The 17,821-nt window shown below is 38.2% G+C and overlaps 1 protein-coding gene across 2 annotated transcripts in view; it reads left to right on the forward strand.

Moving 5' to 3' along the window:
* The window catches only part of SECISBP2L (SECIS binding protein 2 like), a 62,509-nt gene that overhangs the window by 18,680 nt on the left and 26,008 nt on the right, over positions 1-17,821 (forward strand). For both annotated transcript variants that reach the window (XM_066342282.1, XM_066342283.1), the window contains exons 5-12: positions 65-294; positions 820-844; positions 1,194-1,309; positions 10,151-10,285; positions 12,056-12,136; positions 13,223-13,390; positions 13,553-13,694; positions 17,619-17,788. In XM_066342282.1, coding sequence (XP_066198379.1) covers positions 65-294; positions 820-844; positions 1,194-1,309; positions 10,151-10,285; positions 12,056-12,136; positions 13,223-13,390; positions 13,553-13,694; positions 17,619-17,788 — 1,067 coding nt within the window. The remainder of the gene's footprint in view (positions 1-64; positions 295-819; positions 845-1,193; positions 1,310-10,150; positions 10,286-12,055; positions 12,137-13,222; positions 13,391-13,552; positions 13,695-17,618; positions 17,789-17,821) is intronic.

Genomic DNA, 17,821 nt, shown 5'->3' on the forward strand with positions numbered 1-17,821 from the left:
AATTTAATAAGAATTTTTCAGTTTGGTCCTTACAAAGAGTTGTCACGCTTGTCTTGTCTTGTAGATTTTCCGTCAGACATTGCTAACAAGTCTCTCTCAGAGAGCTCTGCCACAGTGCTCTGGAAGTCCAAAGGCAGGAGGAGAAGAGCGTCCCACCCGACTGCTGAGTCCTCCAGTGAGCAGGGAGCGAGTGAAGCTGACATTGACAGTGACAGTGGCTACTGCAGCCCCAAGCACAGCAACAGCCAGCCCGCGCCAGGGACTCTACGAAATCCTGATTCTAGCACCGTGAATGTATGCAACATTGCTTTGATTTCTTTCTTTCTCTCCTTTTTAAAGATTTTATTTATTGATTTTTTAGGGAGAGGAGAAGAGAGAATGAGAGAAAGAGAGAGAGAGAACGGGACAGGGTGTGGGGGAGTGAGAAGTATCAACTTGTAGTAGTTGCTTCTCATATGTGCTTTGACCAGGCAAGCCTGGGCTTTGGAACTGGTGACCTCAGTATTCCAGGTCAACACTTGACTGCACCACCACAGGTCAAGCTTGATTTCTTTATCAGTCATCTGTGTCAGTATTAATTATTTTTGTGTCCTCTGCTAAAGCTTAAGTATCTATTTGCATTAACAATGCCTGTAGTAATAGGATGGTTACAAACATTTTATATGTTTTATTAATGTAAAAATTATTCATTTATGGAGAAGTATTTTTTCTAAGACTGTTATGAATATCCTTCACACTAGACTAGATTATGAAACATTTTGTAGGGTGTATGGTACTATGAAGCAGAAAATAATTTTTTTTTTTTGTTTCTGTTTTTAGCATGTGGAATCATCTATACATACAGGTACTTGTTTTTCTATATAGTGTTTTTTGCTATATTTTCTTCTTTGACCATGTCAGAGTTTTGCTTTTAACTATAAAGCTTGCTGGTGTTGCCAAAAATTAGAAATCTTCCAAAGAGATTGAAGTTAAATTGAAATTTCAGTCTTACTGATAAAATTGAGAGAATGCCACCAGAGGTGTTTTGCAGATGACACTTATGTCACTAAGAACTAGAATACCACTTTAAATTTATAGAAAAACTTCCATTCTTACATTTATAGTGACTGAATTTCATGACATAGAGTTAAGGAACAATTTTGGTTTTGGCATCATTTATAAGTAAATCATATTTTAAATTTCATTTGTTATAGGTGGTGTAAATTGGTCCAATGTAACTTGCCAGGCAATTCAGAAAAAACCTTGGATGGAAAAAAATCAGACATTCTTCAGAGGTGGAAGACAGACTGAACAAAGAAATAACTCACAGGTAATTTGAAATAGGTTGGTCATATATGATCAGTGTGAGATGAATTATAAATGATATAGTGGATTTGAAGGTCAGTGTCCTTAATTTTTAGAGATATATATTGAATTCTTTCGAAGTAAAATATATCTGTAACTTTAATATGGCTTACCCAGTAAAATTATTTAGTGAAACAAAATGACAAAATGTTGAAATTAGGTGGTGTATATTTGGGCCCATATTGTACTGTTACCTACTGTCTATATTTAAGGAATATATTTGGGTCCTGACCAGGTAGCTCAGTTGGTTATTAGAGTGTCATCCTGATATGCTAAAATTGTAGGTTTGATCCCCAGTCAGGCCACATATAAGAATGAACCAATGAATATATAAATAAGTGGAACAACAAATCAATATTTCTCTCTTTCTCCCCTTCCCTCCTTCCCTCCCTCTCCCCCTCTCCCTCTTTTTCTCTCTTTCTCTCTTCCCCTTCCTCTAGCTCTAAAATCAATAAATAATAAAAATAAATAAGAGAAATTTAAAAGGAACCTATTTGGATATTTCATCATTTTAAAATAGAATACCCTTCATCCTGCTTCACCTGCTGACTTATCCATATAAAACATTTTAAAGAATTTTAATGGCTTAAATATTGAGTCTTTGAACTTTAGAACTGCATGCAGCCTTGTCCTTGTGACTTTGCTTAACTAAATATCACAAGCCCACTCAGCTTGTTGCAGTGCCATGGTGATGACTGCCTCTCTATCATGTGGCCAAATTTGTCAACTTCCTAATCTTGAGTAGCAAGATTTTTTTTTTTTTAAGTTAGAGGAGGGGAGATAATGAGGTAGACTCCTGCATGCACCCCGACCAGAATCCACCCGGCAACCCCATCAGGGACTGATGCTCAGTACTGAGCTATGTGCTGCCACAGACTTTCAGTAGCTGTCTTCCTATGTTGAGTGTCTGTGAAAGCAGGAGGTTGTATATTATTGGTCAGTATTTTTCCTTTTCACTTTTTAGATAGATTTCCTTAAATCTAGTTCGAGAATTAAGGTTATATAATAAATATGTGTATGAGCTAAAATAAGAGTAAGTTACTAACATTATATAGACCAAATACTTGCCTGTTTTTGCTCCTCTAAAGCGAAGTACTTAAGATGTACTCTAACTTTAATTAGAGCATCAGGAAAACAAGTGGAATAATGCCCTTTTCCTTATGGTTGTTGCAAAAATGAATCATTTGTGGCAGGCTTGTATAGCAGTCTAGCTTGATCTGATTAAAAGCAAAAGAGCTAAAACAAGAATTGTTTAAATAGATTAGCTAAAATCTATAAAATGGTTAAGTACTGAAATTTTATGTGAAATTGTATCTGCTGGGCCTGCCAGTTAGCAGCCAGCACTGGTACTTTGGTATCAGTAGCCACTGGAGAGGAAACAATGCTGATGTGTAAAAACAGTTTCTCTTTACCTCAGAACTGGTGAGAAATGGTTAAAACTTTTTAATTATTAAAATACATATAGTATGTTAAGGTTTGTTTATTTTATATCTGCTCATCTAAAAAGAACTGGGCACAGAAGTAGAACAGTGGTGTTTTTTACTGATGTTTTGCTATACTTTTCTTAAGCGTGTGTTTTTTTTGTTTTGTTTTTTAATTTTTCTGAAGCTGGAAACAGGGAGAGAGAGTCAGACAGACTCCTGCATGCGCCCGACCGGGATCCACCTGGCATGCCCACCATGGGGCAACGCTCTGCCCACCAGGGGGCGATGCTCTGCCCATCCTGGGCGTCGCCATGTTGCAACCAGAGCCATTCTAGCGCCTGAGGCAGAGGCCACAGAGCCATCCCCAGGGCCCGGGCCATCTTTGCCTCAATGGAGCCTTGGCTGCGGGAGGGGAAGAGAGAGACAGAGAGGAAAGCGCGGCGGAGGGGTGGAGAAGCAGCAAATGGGCGCTTCTCCTGTGTGCCCTGGCCGGGAATCAAACCCAGGTCCTCCGCACGCTAGGCCGACGCTCTACTGCTGAGCCAACCGGCCAGGGCCTGTTTGATTTTTGAAATATGTTTTTTTTTTATTCTTTTAAGTCCAAGTACTTTCCCATTTTACAATTTCTGATTTTTTTAGGATTAAAGATTTTTTCAGAAATATTCACTTGTATTTTCTGCTATTTTTTTATAGACTACTGTTTTAACACTTTTTAAAATCTGAGATTGATTTTGATGCATGGTACAACATAATGATGTAGATTTTCAAAGTAGTTAACCAATTACCCTAACATCGCAATCCATTCTTTCTTCTGAATTGTGCTGCCTTTTTAGTCACTTGCTAATTTCTAATGTCTTTGGTGTTATCTCTGGGCTGTTTTGTTCTGTCAGAAATATGCACCTGTACCATGCAGTGATTTTAAATGTTTTTTTTTAACCAGTGTTTTAACAATTGAAAAGGCACATTCTTTCTACATTCTAATAAAGCTTTAATTTTAAATGATAGACATAATCTAAAAACTTAAGTTTTTTTTTTTAAGTTAGAGAAGGGGAGATAATGAGGTAGACTCCTGCATGCGCCCTGACCAGAATCCACCCAGCAACCCCATCAGGGACCGATGCTCAGTACTGAGCTATTTTTAGTTCCTGAGGCTGATGCATTCCAACCATGCTATCCTCAGTGCCCAGAGCCATGCTCAAACCAATGGAGCCACAGCCTGCTAGAGGGGAAGAGGAAGAGAAGGGGGTCCCCCAGAGGGAGGGGAAGAGAAGCAGATGGCCACTTCTTCTGTGTGCCCTGACCAGGAATCGAACTTAGGATGTCCATATGCTGGGCCAATGCTCTTATCTTTTGAGCCACTGGCCAGGACAAAAACTTAAGTTTTTAACAGTGGTTTTATTTTGTGAATAGGCTGAGAAATACTAGAGATGAATAACAAAATCTCATTTTCACCTGTCTTCCCATCTTCCCTGTATCTGTCACCTTTATCAAGAGATGAAAAAGATTATACATACAGTGAAAAATCTTATTTTTCACTCCTGCCTCCCCTTTTCTTCTCTTCCCTGTGTCTGTCCCCTATATCTGTTCCACTTTGATTAGTTTCTTGTGTATTTTCCCAGTTTCTTCCTGTAATTATAAGTAAATGCAAGTAAGTATCTTATGTTTTATCCACTCTGTTCTGTGCTCTGCTTTCACCTGTTAACAACGTATCATGGAGACATTTTCATATTATATGGAGGGCTTTCACCTTTTATTTTTTTAACAATTCCTAGTGTATGGATATATCTGTTGATTTCTGTAGTTCTGTTGGTGGACCTTCGAGTCATTTGAAAACTGTTCTTTAGAAATACTAATACCGTGTCATTTAGAAGTATGTGTGTATAGTACTAGAATAAAGTCCTAGATAAGAGACTGCTGGGTGAAAAGGTAAAACCATCTTTGTTATTTGGTAAATATCACCATAACATACCATTTTATATACTCAACGGTAATATGAAATGAGTATCTCTATATAGCCTAAGAACACGTTTTCAGGATTGCGGATTTGTGTTAAGTTAGGTTAAAATGTATATTAATGTAGTTGAGCATTTTTCCACATGTTTAAGGGACATTTTAAAAAAGATTTTATTTATTGATTTTATGGCAGTGGAGGATGTTGAGAAGTAGTTGCTTCATTTTTATTTATCGATATTAGAGAGAGAGGAAGGGAGGGAGACAGAGACAAACACGCCAATCTGTTTTTCTGTGTGCCCTGACCTGGGGTGGACCTGGCAACTTCTGTGCGTTTTGGGATGATGCTGTAACCAACTGAGCTATACTGCCAGAGCTGTTTAAGGGGCGTTTGTATTTTTTTTTATAAATTTGTCTAGTCATATTTGCCCAGTTTTTTTGTATCTTGATGTCTTTTGTACTTTTAAAAATTATTTTGATCAAGGTCTTATCAAATATTAAAAATTTCTAGGAGTCTTCAGTTTGTAATATCAGTTGCAAATATATGCTAGGTTTTAATTTTTGACTGCCCGTTATTGCTATGCATAAGCTTTATATTTTATGTTTTAAATAGTTTCTTAAGAAGTATAAGGATATATGCTATATCCTTGACTTTAAAATGGTTTCTGGGTTGTAAATCATAGTTTAAAAAGCCTTGTCCCTACGCTAGGGTTAAAAAGAAATTTGCCTGTTTTCCTCTGGTGTTTCTACATTTAAATCTTGACTCCCTGTGAAGTTTGTCTTGGCTGACAGTGTGAGACATATATCCTACTTTATATATTCCAGGTAGCTACCCAAATCTCCCAATACCATTTACTGAAAACCATATCCCTTTATTGGTTTGATATAACCACCATTATCATACATTAAATTAATTTCTATGTATACTGAAATTTATTTCTGGACCTTCTGTTCCATTGGTCATAAATCTGTCACTTAGGGAGAGTGGATTGCCTTTATGTTGTGGCAGCTTTCTGTCAGAAAACAGTATGTCTTCCTACTGTTGGCTAATCTTTTTGTGTTCTTCAAAAGTATTGTATCATTTTCTGAAAATAAATTTGTGTATTGTCCTCATACATCAACTGAGTATTTTTTGTTATTACATATATATGGGGTATGAAAACTTCAGTCTTTAAATACTAACTGTGCTAGTAGTCATTTAAGAAACTCATTCCATGTTTGAAGCTTTGGTTTCAGCTTTGTTTTTTGTTTTTTTGTGTGTTTTTTTTAGCGAGAGAGACAAAGAGAGGGACAGACAGGGATAGGCAGACAGGAAAGGAGAGAGATAAGAAGCATCATTTCTTCATTATGGCATCTTAGTTCATTGATTGTGCTTGCCTTGACCGGGAGACCGCAGATGAGCCTATGACCCTTTGCTCAAGCCAGCGACCATAGGGTCATGTCTGTAATCCCACACTCAAGCCAGCGACTCTGTGCTCAAGCTGGTGAGCCCATGCTAAAGCCGGATGAGCCTGCGCTTAAGCCAGTGATCTCAGGGCTTCAAAATTTGGTCCTCAGCATCCCAGGCCAACGTTCTATCCACTGCGCCACCGCCTGGTCAGCTTTGTTCTGTTCTGTAGGCCCACTTTCTAGCAACAAAACCTTCTTAGAAGAACTGAAAAAGAAAAAAAAGAGGTTATTTATTCTAGGAGGTAATTGTTTGATCCTCATGAACTTCGTTGGGACCAGTAGTTTGGTGGTTTTACTTAATCCTGGAGCTTTATGTCTCCGCATATAAAAGTCAAGTTACATTTGTTTATGTATATGTATAATAAATATTGTATACATACTTAAAAAATATATATATAGAGAGAGAGAAAGAGAGATACTATTCAAAAAAATAAAGAATTGTACTCAAGAATTAACGTTTTGCTTTTTCTTTCACCTTAAGCTAGGGTTTAATTATTAGTACTATGTTCAATGTTAATTTACCATATTTTTCACTCCATAAGACGCACGTAGGGTTTTAAGGAGGAAAATAAGAAAAATATTCCAAACCAAATGGTGTGTTAAAATATTTAATGAAATATACCACAATAATATTTCAACAATGTAAACTCAAACAGCAGTATTAACAACCATTAGCACTGTTATTAACAAATGAGAAGAGACTTTAATGTTCAAATACTCTTCTAGTTGTCTGGGAACCCCAGGAACTCATCATTGCTAGTGTCAGAATTTAAGAAGCTCACCATCACTGGTATTTCTTTCTTTGCTATTTTCATATATGATACCATCTTCAGTGCCATCTAAGCCATTGCTAATGCTACATTTTTTGAATGACTGTACCACGGTTTCATTCTTCACTGACTGCCATGGTGTTTTCACCCATGCACAACCTGAAGTGATAGTGGGTCTCTTCGTTCGTCCAGCTGGTGTCAGATCATGATTACCAGCAGCCATCCATTTGCTCCACTCTTTTCACATAAAGACTTCCAACAGTTTGTTGATAAAAATGTCAAGAGGTTGCAACTGGCTGGTAAGACCCCCAGGAATTACAGTTAGATGAGATTTCACTTCTTTAAGGGTTTTTTCCTGTGGTTTCGCTAATATGTGCTCTAAATTGGTCAAGCAGATACCGGGGTTCCTCATGCCACCATGGCGAGTATGATTACGCTTCTGCTGGCGCAGCGCCCTGCAGCAGCTAAAAAAAAAAAAAAAAAAAAAAAAGAACACTTGCTCCATAAGATGCACGGGCATTTTCCCCTCCACTTTTTGGGGGAAAAAAGTGCGTCTTTATGGAGCAAAAAATATGGCATGTGAATTAAGTTTTGTGGGGTTTTTTTAGCTATCTAGACATTATAATTGCTTTTGTTTACCACCCTATAATAGCCTCCTTTCATGAGTCAATTTTAAAACTATTTTATTCTGAAAATTTCTAAGAAGGCAGTAAAATTGAAATAATTTTACATAGAACATTCATACAGCTACTAGCTAGATGCTGCCTAACATTTTACTAATGTTTGCTCCATCACATGTATTCCTCTGTCTCTTTATCCGTGTTCATGAGTCTATTTTAAAATGAGGTTAGTATGTTAAAACCAAGAAACTCTTCAGTATCTGGGAAATTATCTAGTTTCTTAACAGGTACTTAGAGATTTTAGAAAGTAGCCCAGTAATCATTGTACATATTCTAAGGAAGAATTAATTTGGCCTGACCACGCAGTAGTGTAGTGGATCAAGTGTTGGACTGGGATGCAGAGGACCCAGGTTCGAAACCCTGAGGTCGCTGGCTTGAGTGTGGGGTTGCTGGGTTGAACATGGGATCATAGACTTGACCCCATGGTTGCTGGCTTGAGCCCAAAGGTCACTAGCTTGAAGCCCAAGGTCACTGGCTTGAGCTCAAGGTTGCTGGCTTGAGCAAGAGGTCACTCATTCTGCTATAGCCCCCCAGTAACGGCACATAAGAGAAAGCAATTTCAATGAACAACTAAGATGCCACAACGAAGAATTGATGCTTCTCATGTCTCTCCCTTCATGTCTGTCTGTCTGTCCCTCTCTCTGACTCACACTCTGTCTCTGTTAAAAAAAAGAATTTGCTGTGAACTATTCTCTTGGCTTATAGTTCTGCTATACTGCCTACTTCTCAAAATAGTGTAAAGTTTTATTTATTAACAGCAAGTCTTTTTAGAACATTTGCTTAGCATGAGAATTGCTGGTGGTCCCAGGTCTTTGTTTGCATATTTATTTTATCATCCAAAGCCTATATACCAGCTCCTTCATTCAGATCTCCTTCAAAAAAGTTCTTAATTTTTAAATAAACAGCTTTATTGAGGTACAATTCACATCCTATGCAATTCATCCATTTAACGGTACAGTTCAGGGGTTTTTAGTGTATTCAACAGAGTTGTGCAACCATCACCACAATCAATTTTAAAATGTTTTTATCAGTCTAAAAAGGAACCCCGTGCCTATTAGCTATCATTCCCATTTCCCTTCAGTCTCCCTAGCTCTAGAAAGTCACTAATTTACTACCTGTATTGATGAATTTGCCCATCTGAATATTTCCTATTCAAGTTCTTTAAATCATCAGAATCTTTGGGTAATTGATAATAAAGATAATTCTTTCATGTCTTCTAAGTGTCTGGTTAAGAGAGGCCTTTCATATTAGCTGTATTGCGTACTTTATTATTTTTGTTTAGAAGATTTTAATGGGGTGATATTGATCAATGAGAGTACCTAGGTTTCGGGTGAGCATTTCCATAACATTTGACTTGTTGATTGTGTGCTGTTTCATTGAGTACTTCAGAGAAGAAATATGAAATGCCTTAAGATTCTTAGAATTATTAATGGTTTTTTAAATGCTTTTTTCTTGCCCATGCCAATTGAACATTTTGTAAATTTGTTAATAGTATAATAATTTGTGATTGAATGAAAATTGTATTTTCTTCAATCTGTTCTCTTGTAAACAATTTTTAATTTTTAATCTTTCTTAGGAATTCATTTTTAAAAAATAAAACCATATATTAGAGTACTTACAGTAGTTTAATAAAAAGATAATGTTTAGTTTCTCTTAAAACTAACATCTTATAAAACTGGAGTATATCACAACCCAGATATTGACATTGACACAGTCAAGTTACAGAACGGATTCATCATGGCAAGGACTCCTCATGTCGCCCTATTTTCTTTATATTTATTTATTTGTATTTTAATTTTATTTATTGCTTTTTAGAGAAAGGGGCGGGGGAGAGAGAGAGGAGAAGCAGGAAGCATCAACTCATAGTAGTTGCTTCCTGTGTGTGCCTTGACCAGGCAAGCCCAGGGTTTTGAACCAGCGACATTCATGTTCCAAGTTAATGTTTTATCCACTGTGCCACCACAGGTCAGGCATGTTGCTTTTTATAGTCACACTCCGCCTTTCTTTCCCCAGCCCTACCAGCCTCTCCCTAACTCCTAGAATCCACTAGTTTGTTTCCCCTTGCTAAAATTTTGTCATTGTGAGAATGTTGTGTAAATGAACTCATATAGTCCTTTAGGATTTTCCTTACTTGCATGGTTCTCTAGAGATTTATCCAGGTTGTTGGGTATATCACTCGTTCATTCCCTTTTGTGGCTGACGACTGTCTCGGAGTCTGGATGCACCACAGTGACTTCCACTGTTTTCCTAGTGAAGGACATCTGAGTTGTTCCCGGTTTTTGGTTATTATGAGTAAAACTGATTGATATAAAGGTTCTTGTACGGGGGAGAAAATAAATGCATTATCACTTCCGTATTTAACTTAAAATGACCTTATTTCTCAGAAGTTTTAAACTTTTATAATAAATTATGTACTTTTATGGAAATTCATTGAGTTGTACACGTTAGTGTACTTTTCTATATGTTATACTTCAGTAAAACATTTACTTAAAAGTAATAAGACATGGTTTCCCCCCCCTTTGGCATTACTTAGGTTGGATTCCGATGCCGAGGACATAGTACTTCCTCAGAAAGAAGACAGAATTTGCAAAAGAGACAAGATAATAAGCAGTTAAACTCCAGTCAATCTTATAAAAGCGAACCAAAATCTGAGTCTTTATATTTTGAGGTATTTTTTCACACTCTTTGTAATCTTTTATATGTTCTCATTAAGAAATTAATTTTCTTCTATTGTAATATTATTTATGCCTTAACATGTGACTTCAGTAAAACAACCATAAACCTACTTTGCCCTAGTGTGTATAGTTAGTCCAACATTAGCTTCATTATTTTAGTTTTATAAATTTTTGTGTGAGTATTCATCATTCTGAAGTAACATGTAGAGGTAGTCTTGATTTTATGTGGATTTCACCAAGTATAAAACTTTGTAGTTTTTGTTACTGTTTTTCTGTCTGTTAAGTTTTTCAGATTTGAATAGTCTAACTTGTGCTGCTGGTCAGGAGAGTTTTGGAAAAGGAAGAAGAAAGGTTATTTTAGTTTCTCTAACAGACAAGTTTTTATTATAATTACAGTATTTCTGTTATTTATTCATGTGACTGGCTCTAGTTGGAGTTCTACTTGTATGTAAAAAAGTAAGGTACTCTGAATGCTATATTAAGGTGAGTAAACATACCGCCCTTACAGAGAAGGATGTGGATAGACATGTGCACTCCTAACTCCTTGCTTAAGTGTGGCTGCAATTGGAAGGAAAGACAATTCCTTTTGGACCTGGCAGGGTAGGAATAATTTTTGGAAAGATTTAAAAGAATGAGTAAGATTTGGTTGTGTCAAGATGGTGAACAACAGCCCAGATAAGTCATTTAAGTAACTCATTTTTGTTGGGTTATAGTTTCTGTAAAAAAGGTTAATAGATGGAGATTAAGCTGGAAAATGTACTAGAGCCCAAAGGTTAGAGATGAATATTATATTAGACAAGCTTAGTAATTGACCTAAAAGACTTGAGAGTGCATCTCAGTTATTCTGTCAAGAAAGTATATGTAGCAGATTTGTTATTTGTATTTAACCATACGATTGGTTCCAAACTCACATCTAAGTTTAAGTATATTACATATATTTTTCAATGTAAAGGAAAATATTGGTTAAGAAATTATTTTGAATGGGTAATTTAAAAAATATTTTATTTTTTAACTTTTAACTATGATAGGTATGTGTAGTGATGCAGGACAGAGAATATATTAATGAACTTCATATTAAGCCAGGTGTTTAAATTTTTCCAAATTATCTGAAATGTGATAAAAGCTTTTTTTGAATTTCTTTTCTATTACCGTATCATATGAAGGTAGATTTATTAATGAAAATAGAACAGTAGATGGGGAATTTCAAAGGATGGACATTATGTAGATACATCCCCATTCCTGAATGATTCCTAAATTAGCTATGTTTGGGAGAAAAAAGATTTCCTTTTTAAGACTGGTTTTAAATAGTTTAAGTACTAAAAGAAAGTTACTTCCCAATTTTTCATTACTTTTAAGCATTATAAATTTTTTTTCTTTTTTTTTAAATGAAAGGGGTTTCAGAGAGACAGACTCCCACATATGCCCTGACCGGCATCCACCCAGCAAGCCCACTAGGGGGCCATGCTCTGTTGCTCAGCAGCAGAGCCATTTTTTTTTAGCACCTGAGGTGAAGCCATGGAGCCATCCTCAGCGCCCAAGGCCAACTTGCTCAAACCAATTGAGCCATGGCTGTGGGGAGAGAATAGAAAGGGGAGGGAGAAGCAGATGGTTGCTTTTCTTGTGTGCCCTGACTGGGAATTGAACCTGGGACTTCCACATGATGGGCCGATTATCTACCACAGAGCCCACCAGCCAAGGCCAAAAGTTTTTCTTAAGAGTTTGTTTTTTGAACTGTTTGTATTTGAGATTTGAAACTATTTCAGGATGAAGATGGATTTCGAGAACTTAATGAGAATGGAAATTCTAAAGATGAGAATATTCAACAGAAACTTTCTTCAAAAGTAGTAAGTGACCTTTTAAAAAATATATTAGCAAAATAAAGTATTTGAGCATCTTTTCAACTATGCCTGTGTTGAAAAGAAATACTACAGGTAAGTATGAAGACGTGGAGCAGTGTGGTATAGAAGAAACAGTGTATTTAGTACTTAAACATTTCTTTTCAGCACATCCAGAACAAAGAAATATCCTATGACATTTATGAAAATGCCCTGTGAAAAGTCCTATGAAAGTCGTAGTTTCATCATAGACAAGAATATACTATTAATTAAATGATATCCTACCACATACAGTCCCTACTGAGACTTCCCCAGTTGTTGTAAAACTTTCCTTTGGAATTTTTTTCAGTCCCAGGTGCAGACAAGCATCACCTATTGCAGGGATCCCCAAACTTTTTACACAGGGGGCCAGTTCACTGTCCCTCAGACCGTTGGAGGGCCGGACTATAAAAAAAACTATGAACAAATTCCTATGCACACTGCACATATCTTATTTTAAAGTAAAAAAACAAAACGGGAACAAATACAATATTTAAAATAAAGAACAAGTAAATTTAAATCAACAAACTGACCAATATTTCAGTGGGAACTATGCTCCTTTCACTGACCACCAATGAAAGAGGTACCCTTCCAGAAGTGCGGCAGGGGCCGGATAAATGGCCTCAGGGCCGCATGTGGCCCGTGGGCCGTAGTTTGGGGACCCCTGACCTATTGCATTAAGCTGTTTTGTCTCTACTATTTCCCAGTCTAGAATGGTCACCATCTCACTCTGTTCTTTGTGACATTGAATCCTTTGATGAGTCTAGTCCAGTTATACCATAGAACAGTGTTTTTCAAGCACCAGTTCATAGATCACTGGTCTGCTAGAGATTTCTTGCCAGTCCAACAGAAGAGTTAACCACCCTAATGTTGTATGAAGAATATCAGGGTGGTTCATTGTTTTGTGGACCAGCATAAAATTTCTGGCGGACTGGCACTGCTCTGTGGACCAGTGGTTGAAAATCCTGCTGTAGAACATCTCACATTCTTGATTGTCTTTCCTTATGATTAGACTTTTATGGATCGCTGACAATTGCTCTTCTCTGATTATTATAGTTGGATGACTTACCTGAAAACTCGCCAATCAATATAGTTCAGACTCCAATTCCCATTACAACCTCAGTTCCTAAACGCGCAAAAAGTCAGAAGAAGAAAGCTTTAGCAGCGGCCCTTGCCACAGCTCAAGAATATTCAGAAATAAGTATGGAGCAAAAAAAATTACAGGTACATACATATATATATTCATTTTTACGAACAAATATAATAGTTTATTTGGCAGGTTTGCATGGATGGACAGTGAAGTAGTAACAACTGCAATCATCTTAAATTGCCACACTTTCATACTAAAACAAAAAATAAATATATATATATTTTTTTACCTTGCAGGAAGCTTTATCAAAGGCAGCTGGAAAAAAGAATAAAACACCTGTGCAGCTAGATTTGGGGGACATGTTAGCAGCTCTGGAAAAACAACAACAAGCTATGAAAGCACGGCAAATTACTAATACCAGACCTCTGTCATATACAGGTGATGCCGTTAGTCTGAGCAATGTGGTGTTTGGCTTTGGTGATTTATTTTGGATATTGTTAATCTAAATTACATAAGTCTAAAAAAGCCCAGAATCTAGTCACCAGCTCCTCTCCTGCTATCCTAGCGGCCCCCGTCATTGTACTACCACACTGCGGTAGCCTCCTACCATCCCTTCCCCCGTAGCCCTAGTCTATTTATAAGTAGTGATCTTTTAAAATATATGCTGATTTTATCACTCTGCTGCTCAGAACTCTCCAGTAGCTCTGCATCTCACTTGGGGTAAAGCCAGAGTCCTGCCAAGGTCAGGTCTTAGCTTTTTCTGTTATTTTCTACCCTAGTACATCCTCTCCTGGTACCCTGTTCAGGTTACGTTAGCTCCCTCATGTTCCACAGACACGCCCTGCACACTCCAGACGCTTGTGGCTCAGCGTCTTGTGCTTGCTGCTTCGTGTTTCTGGTGTTTCTGGAACGCTCTTCCTCAGATATCAGTATAGTTTGTTCCCTCAGGTCCTTAGATCTCTGTCAGAGGTTAGTTGATGTACATTTTTTTTTTTTTTTTTTTTTTTTCATTTTTCTGAAGCTGGAAACAGGGAGAGACAGTCAGACAGACTCCCGCATGCGCCCGACCGGGATCCACCCGGCACGCCCACCAGGGGCGACGCTCTGCCCACCAGGGGGCGATGCTCTGCCCATCCTGGGCGTCGCCATGTTGCGACCAGAGCCACTCTAGCGCCTGGGGCAGAGGCCACAGAGCCATCCCCAGCGCCCGGGCCATCTTTGCTCCAATGGAGCCTTGTCTGCGGGAGGGGAAGAGAGAGACAGAGAGGAAGGTGCGGCGGAGGGGTGGAGAAGCAAATGGGCGCTTCTCCTGTGTGCCCTGGCCGGGAATCGAACCCGGGTCCTCCGCATGCTAGGCCGACGCTCTACCGCTGAGCCAACCGGCCAGGGCTAGTTGATGTACATTTTGAACGTACTTTTTTTTTCTTATTCGGAGGTTGAAATAGTTAAAAGTCATTTGGCTGTTAAATTACTCAGTTTAAAACAAATAGGAAACAGGAGTTTTGATGAAATTGTGTGTCTGTGTGAGAGAGAGAAAGTGAGAATGATCTGGCTTTCTACTGAAAAGTAACTTGTATGTTTAGCAAATCTTGTCAGATTTCATGCTTAGCAGCTTTGATGTGCTTCCGTATTTCCTTTCACAGCCTTTGTTTCTGAAGATGAGGGATAAGATAAAAGGAAGATAAAGGCACCAACGTTGAGAGGCAGAATTGAATCATGTTTCTTTCTTTGTAAAGGGTCTAATGTTTTTAGCTGAAAAGCTTAGTACTGGTGCATAACTTTGATTCTATTTGAAAAATGTTTAAATCTATAGTTAGTAACTCATTCTTTGAAACTTAGCGCTGAGTAACTATAGTAAAAGTAATATGGAATGCAGACTAAGCTTTCGAGTTGCCTGTTGAGGGGATTGGCTGTAACATCTCGCTTAGAGTGGAGGACTGCAGGGAATGGAACTGAGTTAGCAGTGCTCTGGAGGTAGTGTCACCTCGTGGCTACAGGTGGGGGCTCTGGAGTTGAGCTGCCTGGGTTTGAATCTGTTTTTCCATCTGTTTTCCTTGGCAAGTTATTTAACCTTTTTTGTGCTTCAGTTTTCTCACATTAAAATGGTGATGATAGTACCTACTTTGGATTGTTTTGAGGAGTAAATGAGATGATAAAGTATGAGTGAGTTATAATCACTCAATAAATTTTGGTTATGGACAAGTGATATTTCACATAGCTTATTGTTACAGCTTTGATTCATGTAGTAAATGTAAATATGTATAGATGTCAGTATCTGCATGTAAGCATGGTGTGAGAATTGTGGAATTAACAGATATTAAGATACACCTTTGGAAAGACATTTGTATTCTAATTAGGGAGAAAGACATATTCAAATAATTAATAAAAGTGGCTCCTTAGGAAAGATACCAGCAACATTTCATAAACTTTTAAAAAAGAATAATTTATGTCAACAGGGAGGTATGGGGAATATGTTATATTAAATGACTTCAGAGATGCCAGCATTTGGACTGGGCTTTGAAGGGGGGTAGGATTCTTGACCTATAGAAATGAGGTTGACCTCTAATCTGTCACCAGTGTTTAAATTGGTAAGTGTTGATTACAAAGAAGTCAGCCTTCTTGGGAAGTTCATAAAAAGGATGAAATGATGACAAAGACATAAAGGATTATAAGGAATTGATAGGGTTTCTGTTTGTTTGGTTTGTTGGTTTTGTTTTTGTTTTGTTTACTGATAGAATGCAGAAGCCCATCAAAGATGAGTGGGTATGACGAGGCAGATTGGAAGGATTTGGAAAGCACTGATGAGAATGCAGACTATTTAGAACTTGAACAAGGAGGGATAAGGGAGTTGATGGTACTTAGTTTGAGGGAAAGCCAGGCAAGTGAAGGGTTTTATTAATTTGCCTGTTCGTTTTATTTTAGATAGAGGAGATTTTCATTTCTTGGGAGTTATGGAAAAGAGTCAGGGGTTAATGAGGAACTTGAAAGATCCAGAGGGAAAGGGGTGGAGCAAGATCATCAATCCTGAATTGGGATTTAGAGTACAGGTGATTGGTGAGCCATGGACAAGAGGAAGGATGTCTCTGCCTCCTCTCAGGTGGGTTGGGAGTTTATATTGGATAGTATCCTTTCAGAGGAGTAACAGACAAAGCGTGTCTACTGGAATGAGAGGATTGAAATTAAAGGTTTAGAACTGATAAAGAATTTGGGGGTAGCCACTGGAGAATGAGGGTATCTGTCAGTCATAAAAGAATTGCTGAACAGTACTGAGAATGCAGCTAAGAGAGGGGGATTGTTCTTTACTGACAGACTAAGATGAGAGAAGTGGTTGACTACATATAAGGGTGACTCTTATATAAGACAGGTTCAGTAAGAATAAGGGGAGTTGCAGAGTTCTGAAATGTCAAAGTAGAATGATTCTGATTGGAAACCAGTTGTAAGAATTGACATGCTGGAGGGTTGCTGCAGTAGAGTAGAACTAGTAATTTAAATATCCCTACTTTGGATTGCTAAATTAGTTAATTGTATTGGCTTTGTCTTTATCTTTATCTTATGAGGGCTTAAAAAATGGATAAAAGCTATATCTGAGGGCCCTGGCTGTTGGTGCAGTGGATAAGAGCATCTTCCTAGAGCACTGAGGTTGCCACTTTGGTTCCAACGGTCACTGGTTCCATCCTCAGGTGCTGGCTCAACCCCAAGGTCATCAGTTCAAGCCCCAATCAAAACACGTATGAGAAGCAATCAGTGGGTGCACACTAAGTGGAACAAGTTGATGCTTTCTCTCTCTATCTTTCCTTCCCCCTTCTTCTCTCTCAAATTAATGGGGGGGAAAGTTGTATCTAAGGGACACTGCAGGCTCTGTGCTGCTCTGACAATCTTTTTGGGTTTTTTTTTGTATTTTTTTGAAGTGAGAAGCTAGGAGGCAGAAAAACACTTCTGCATGTGCCTGACCAGGATCCACCCGGCATGCCCACCAGGGGGCGATGCTCTGCTGCAACCGAAGCCATTCTAGTGCCTGAGGTGGAGGCCATTGTGCCATCCTCAGTGCCTGGGCCAACTTTGCTCCAATGGAGCCTTGGCTGTGGGAGGGGAAGAGAGAGATAGAGGAGAGAGAAGGGGAGGGGTGGAGAAGCAGATGATCGCTTTTCCTGTGTGCCCTGGCCGGGAATTGAAACCGGGACTTCCACATGCTGGGCCGATGCTCTACCACTAAGCCAACTGGCCAGGGCCTGCTCTGACAATTTGATACCTGTTTTTCTGCAAGAAGTGTGTGTTCTTGTTTCTGTAGATTTACCATTAGAAAATTTCAAAGTATGTGGAGTTGGCTGTAGTAGTAAAACTAATGTTCTTGTTTGTTTTTAGTGGTCACTGCAGGTTCTTTTCATACTAAAGACTCTACTAACAGAAAACCTTTAACCAAGAGTCAGCCCTGTTTGACATCCTTTAATTCTTTGGACATTACTTCCTCTAAAGCAAAAAAAGGAAAAGAGAAGGAAATTGTAAAACTAAAACGGCCCACAGCACTTAAAAAGGTAAATCAAAATCTGAGATGTTTATATTACAGG

This window comes from Saccopteryx leptura, chromosome 6 (assembly GCF_036850995.1).
Source record: "Saccopteryx leptura isolate mSacLep1 chromosome 6, mSacLep1_pri_phased_curated, whole genome shotgun sequence".
Taxonomy (NCBI): Eukaryota; Metazoa; Chordata; class Mammalia; order Chiroptera; family Emballonuridae; genus Saccopteryx; species Saccopteryx leptura.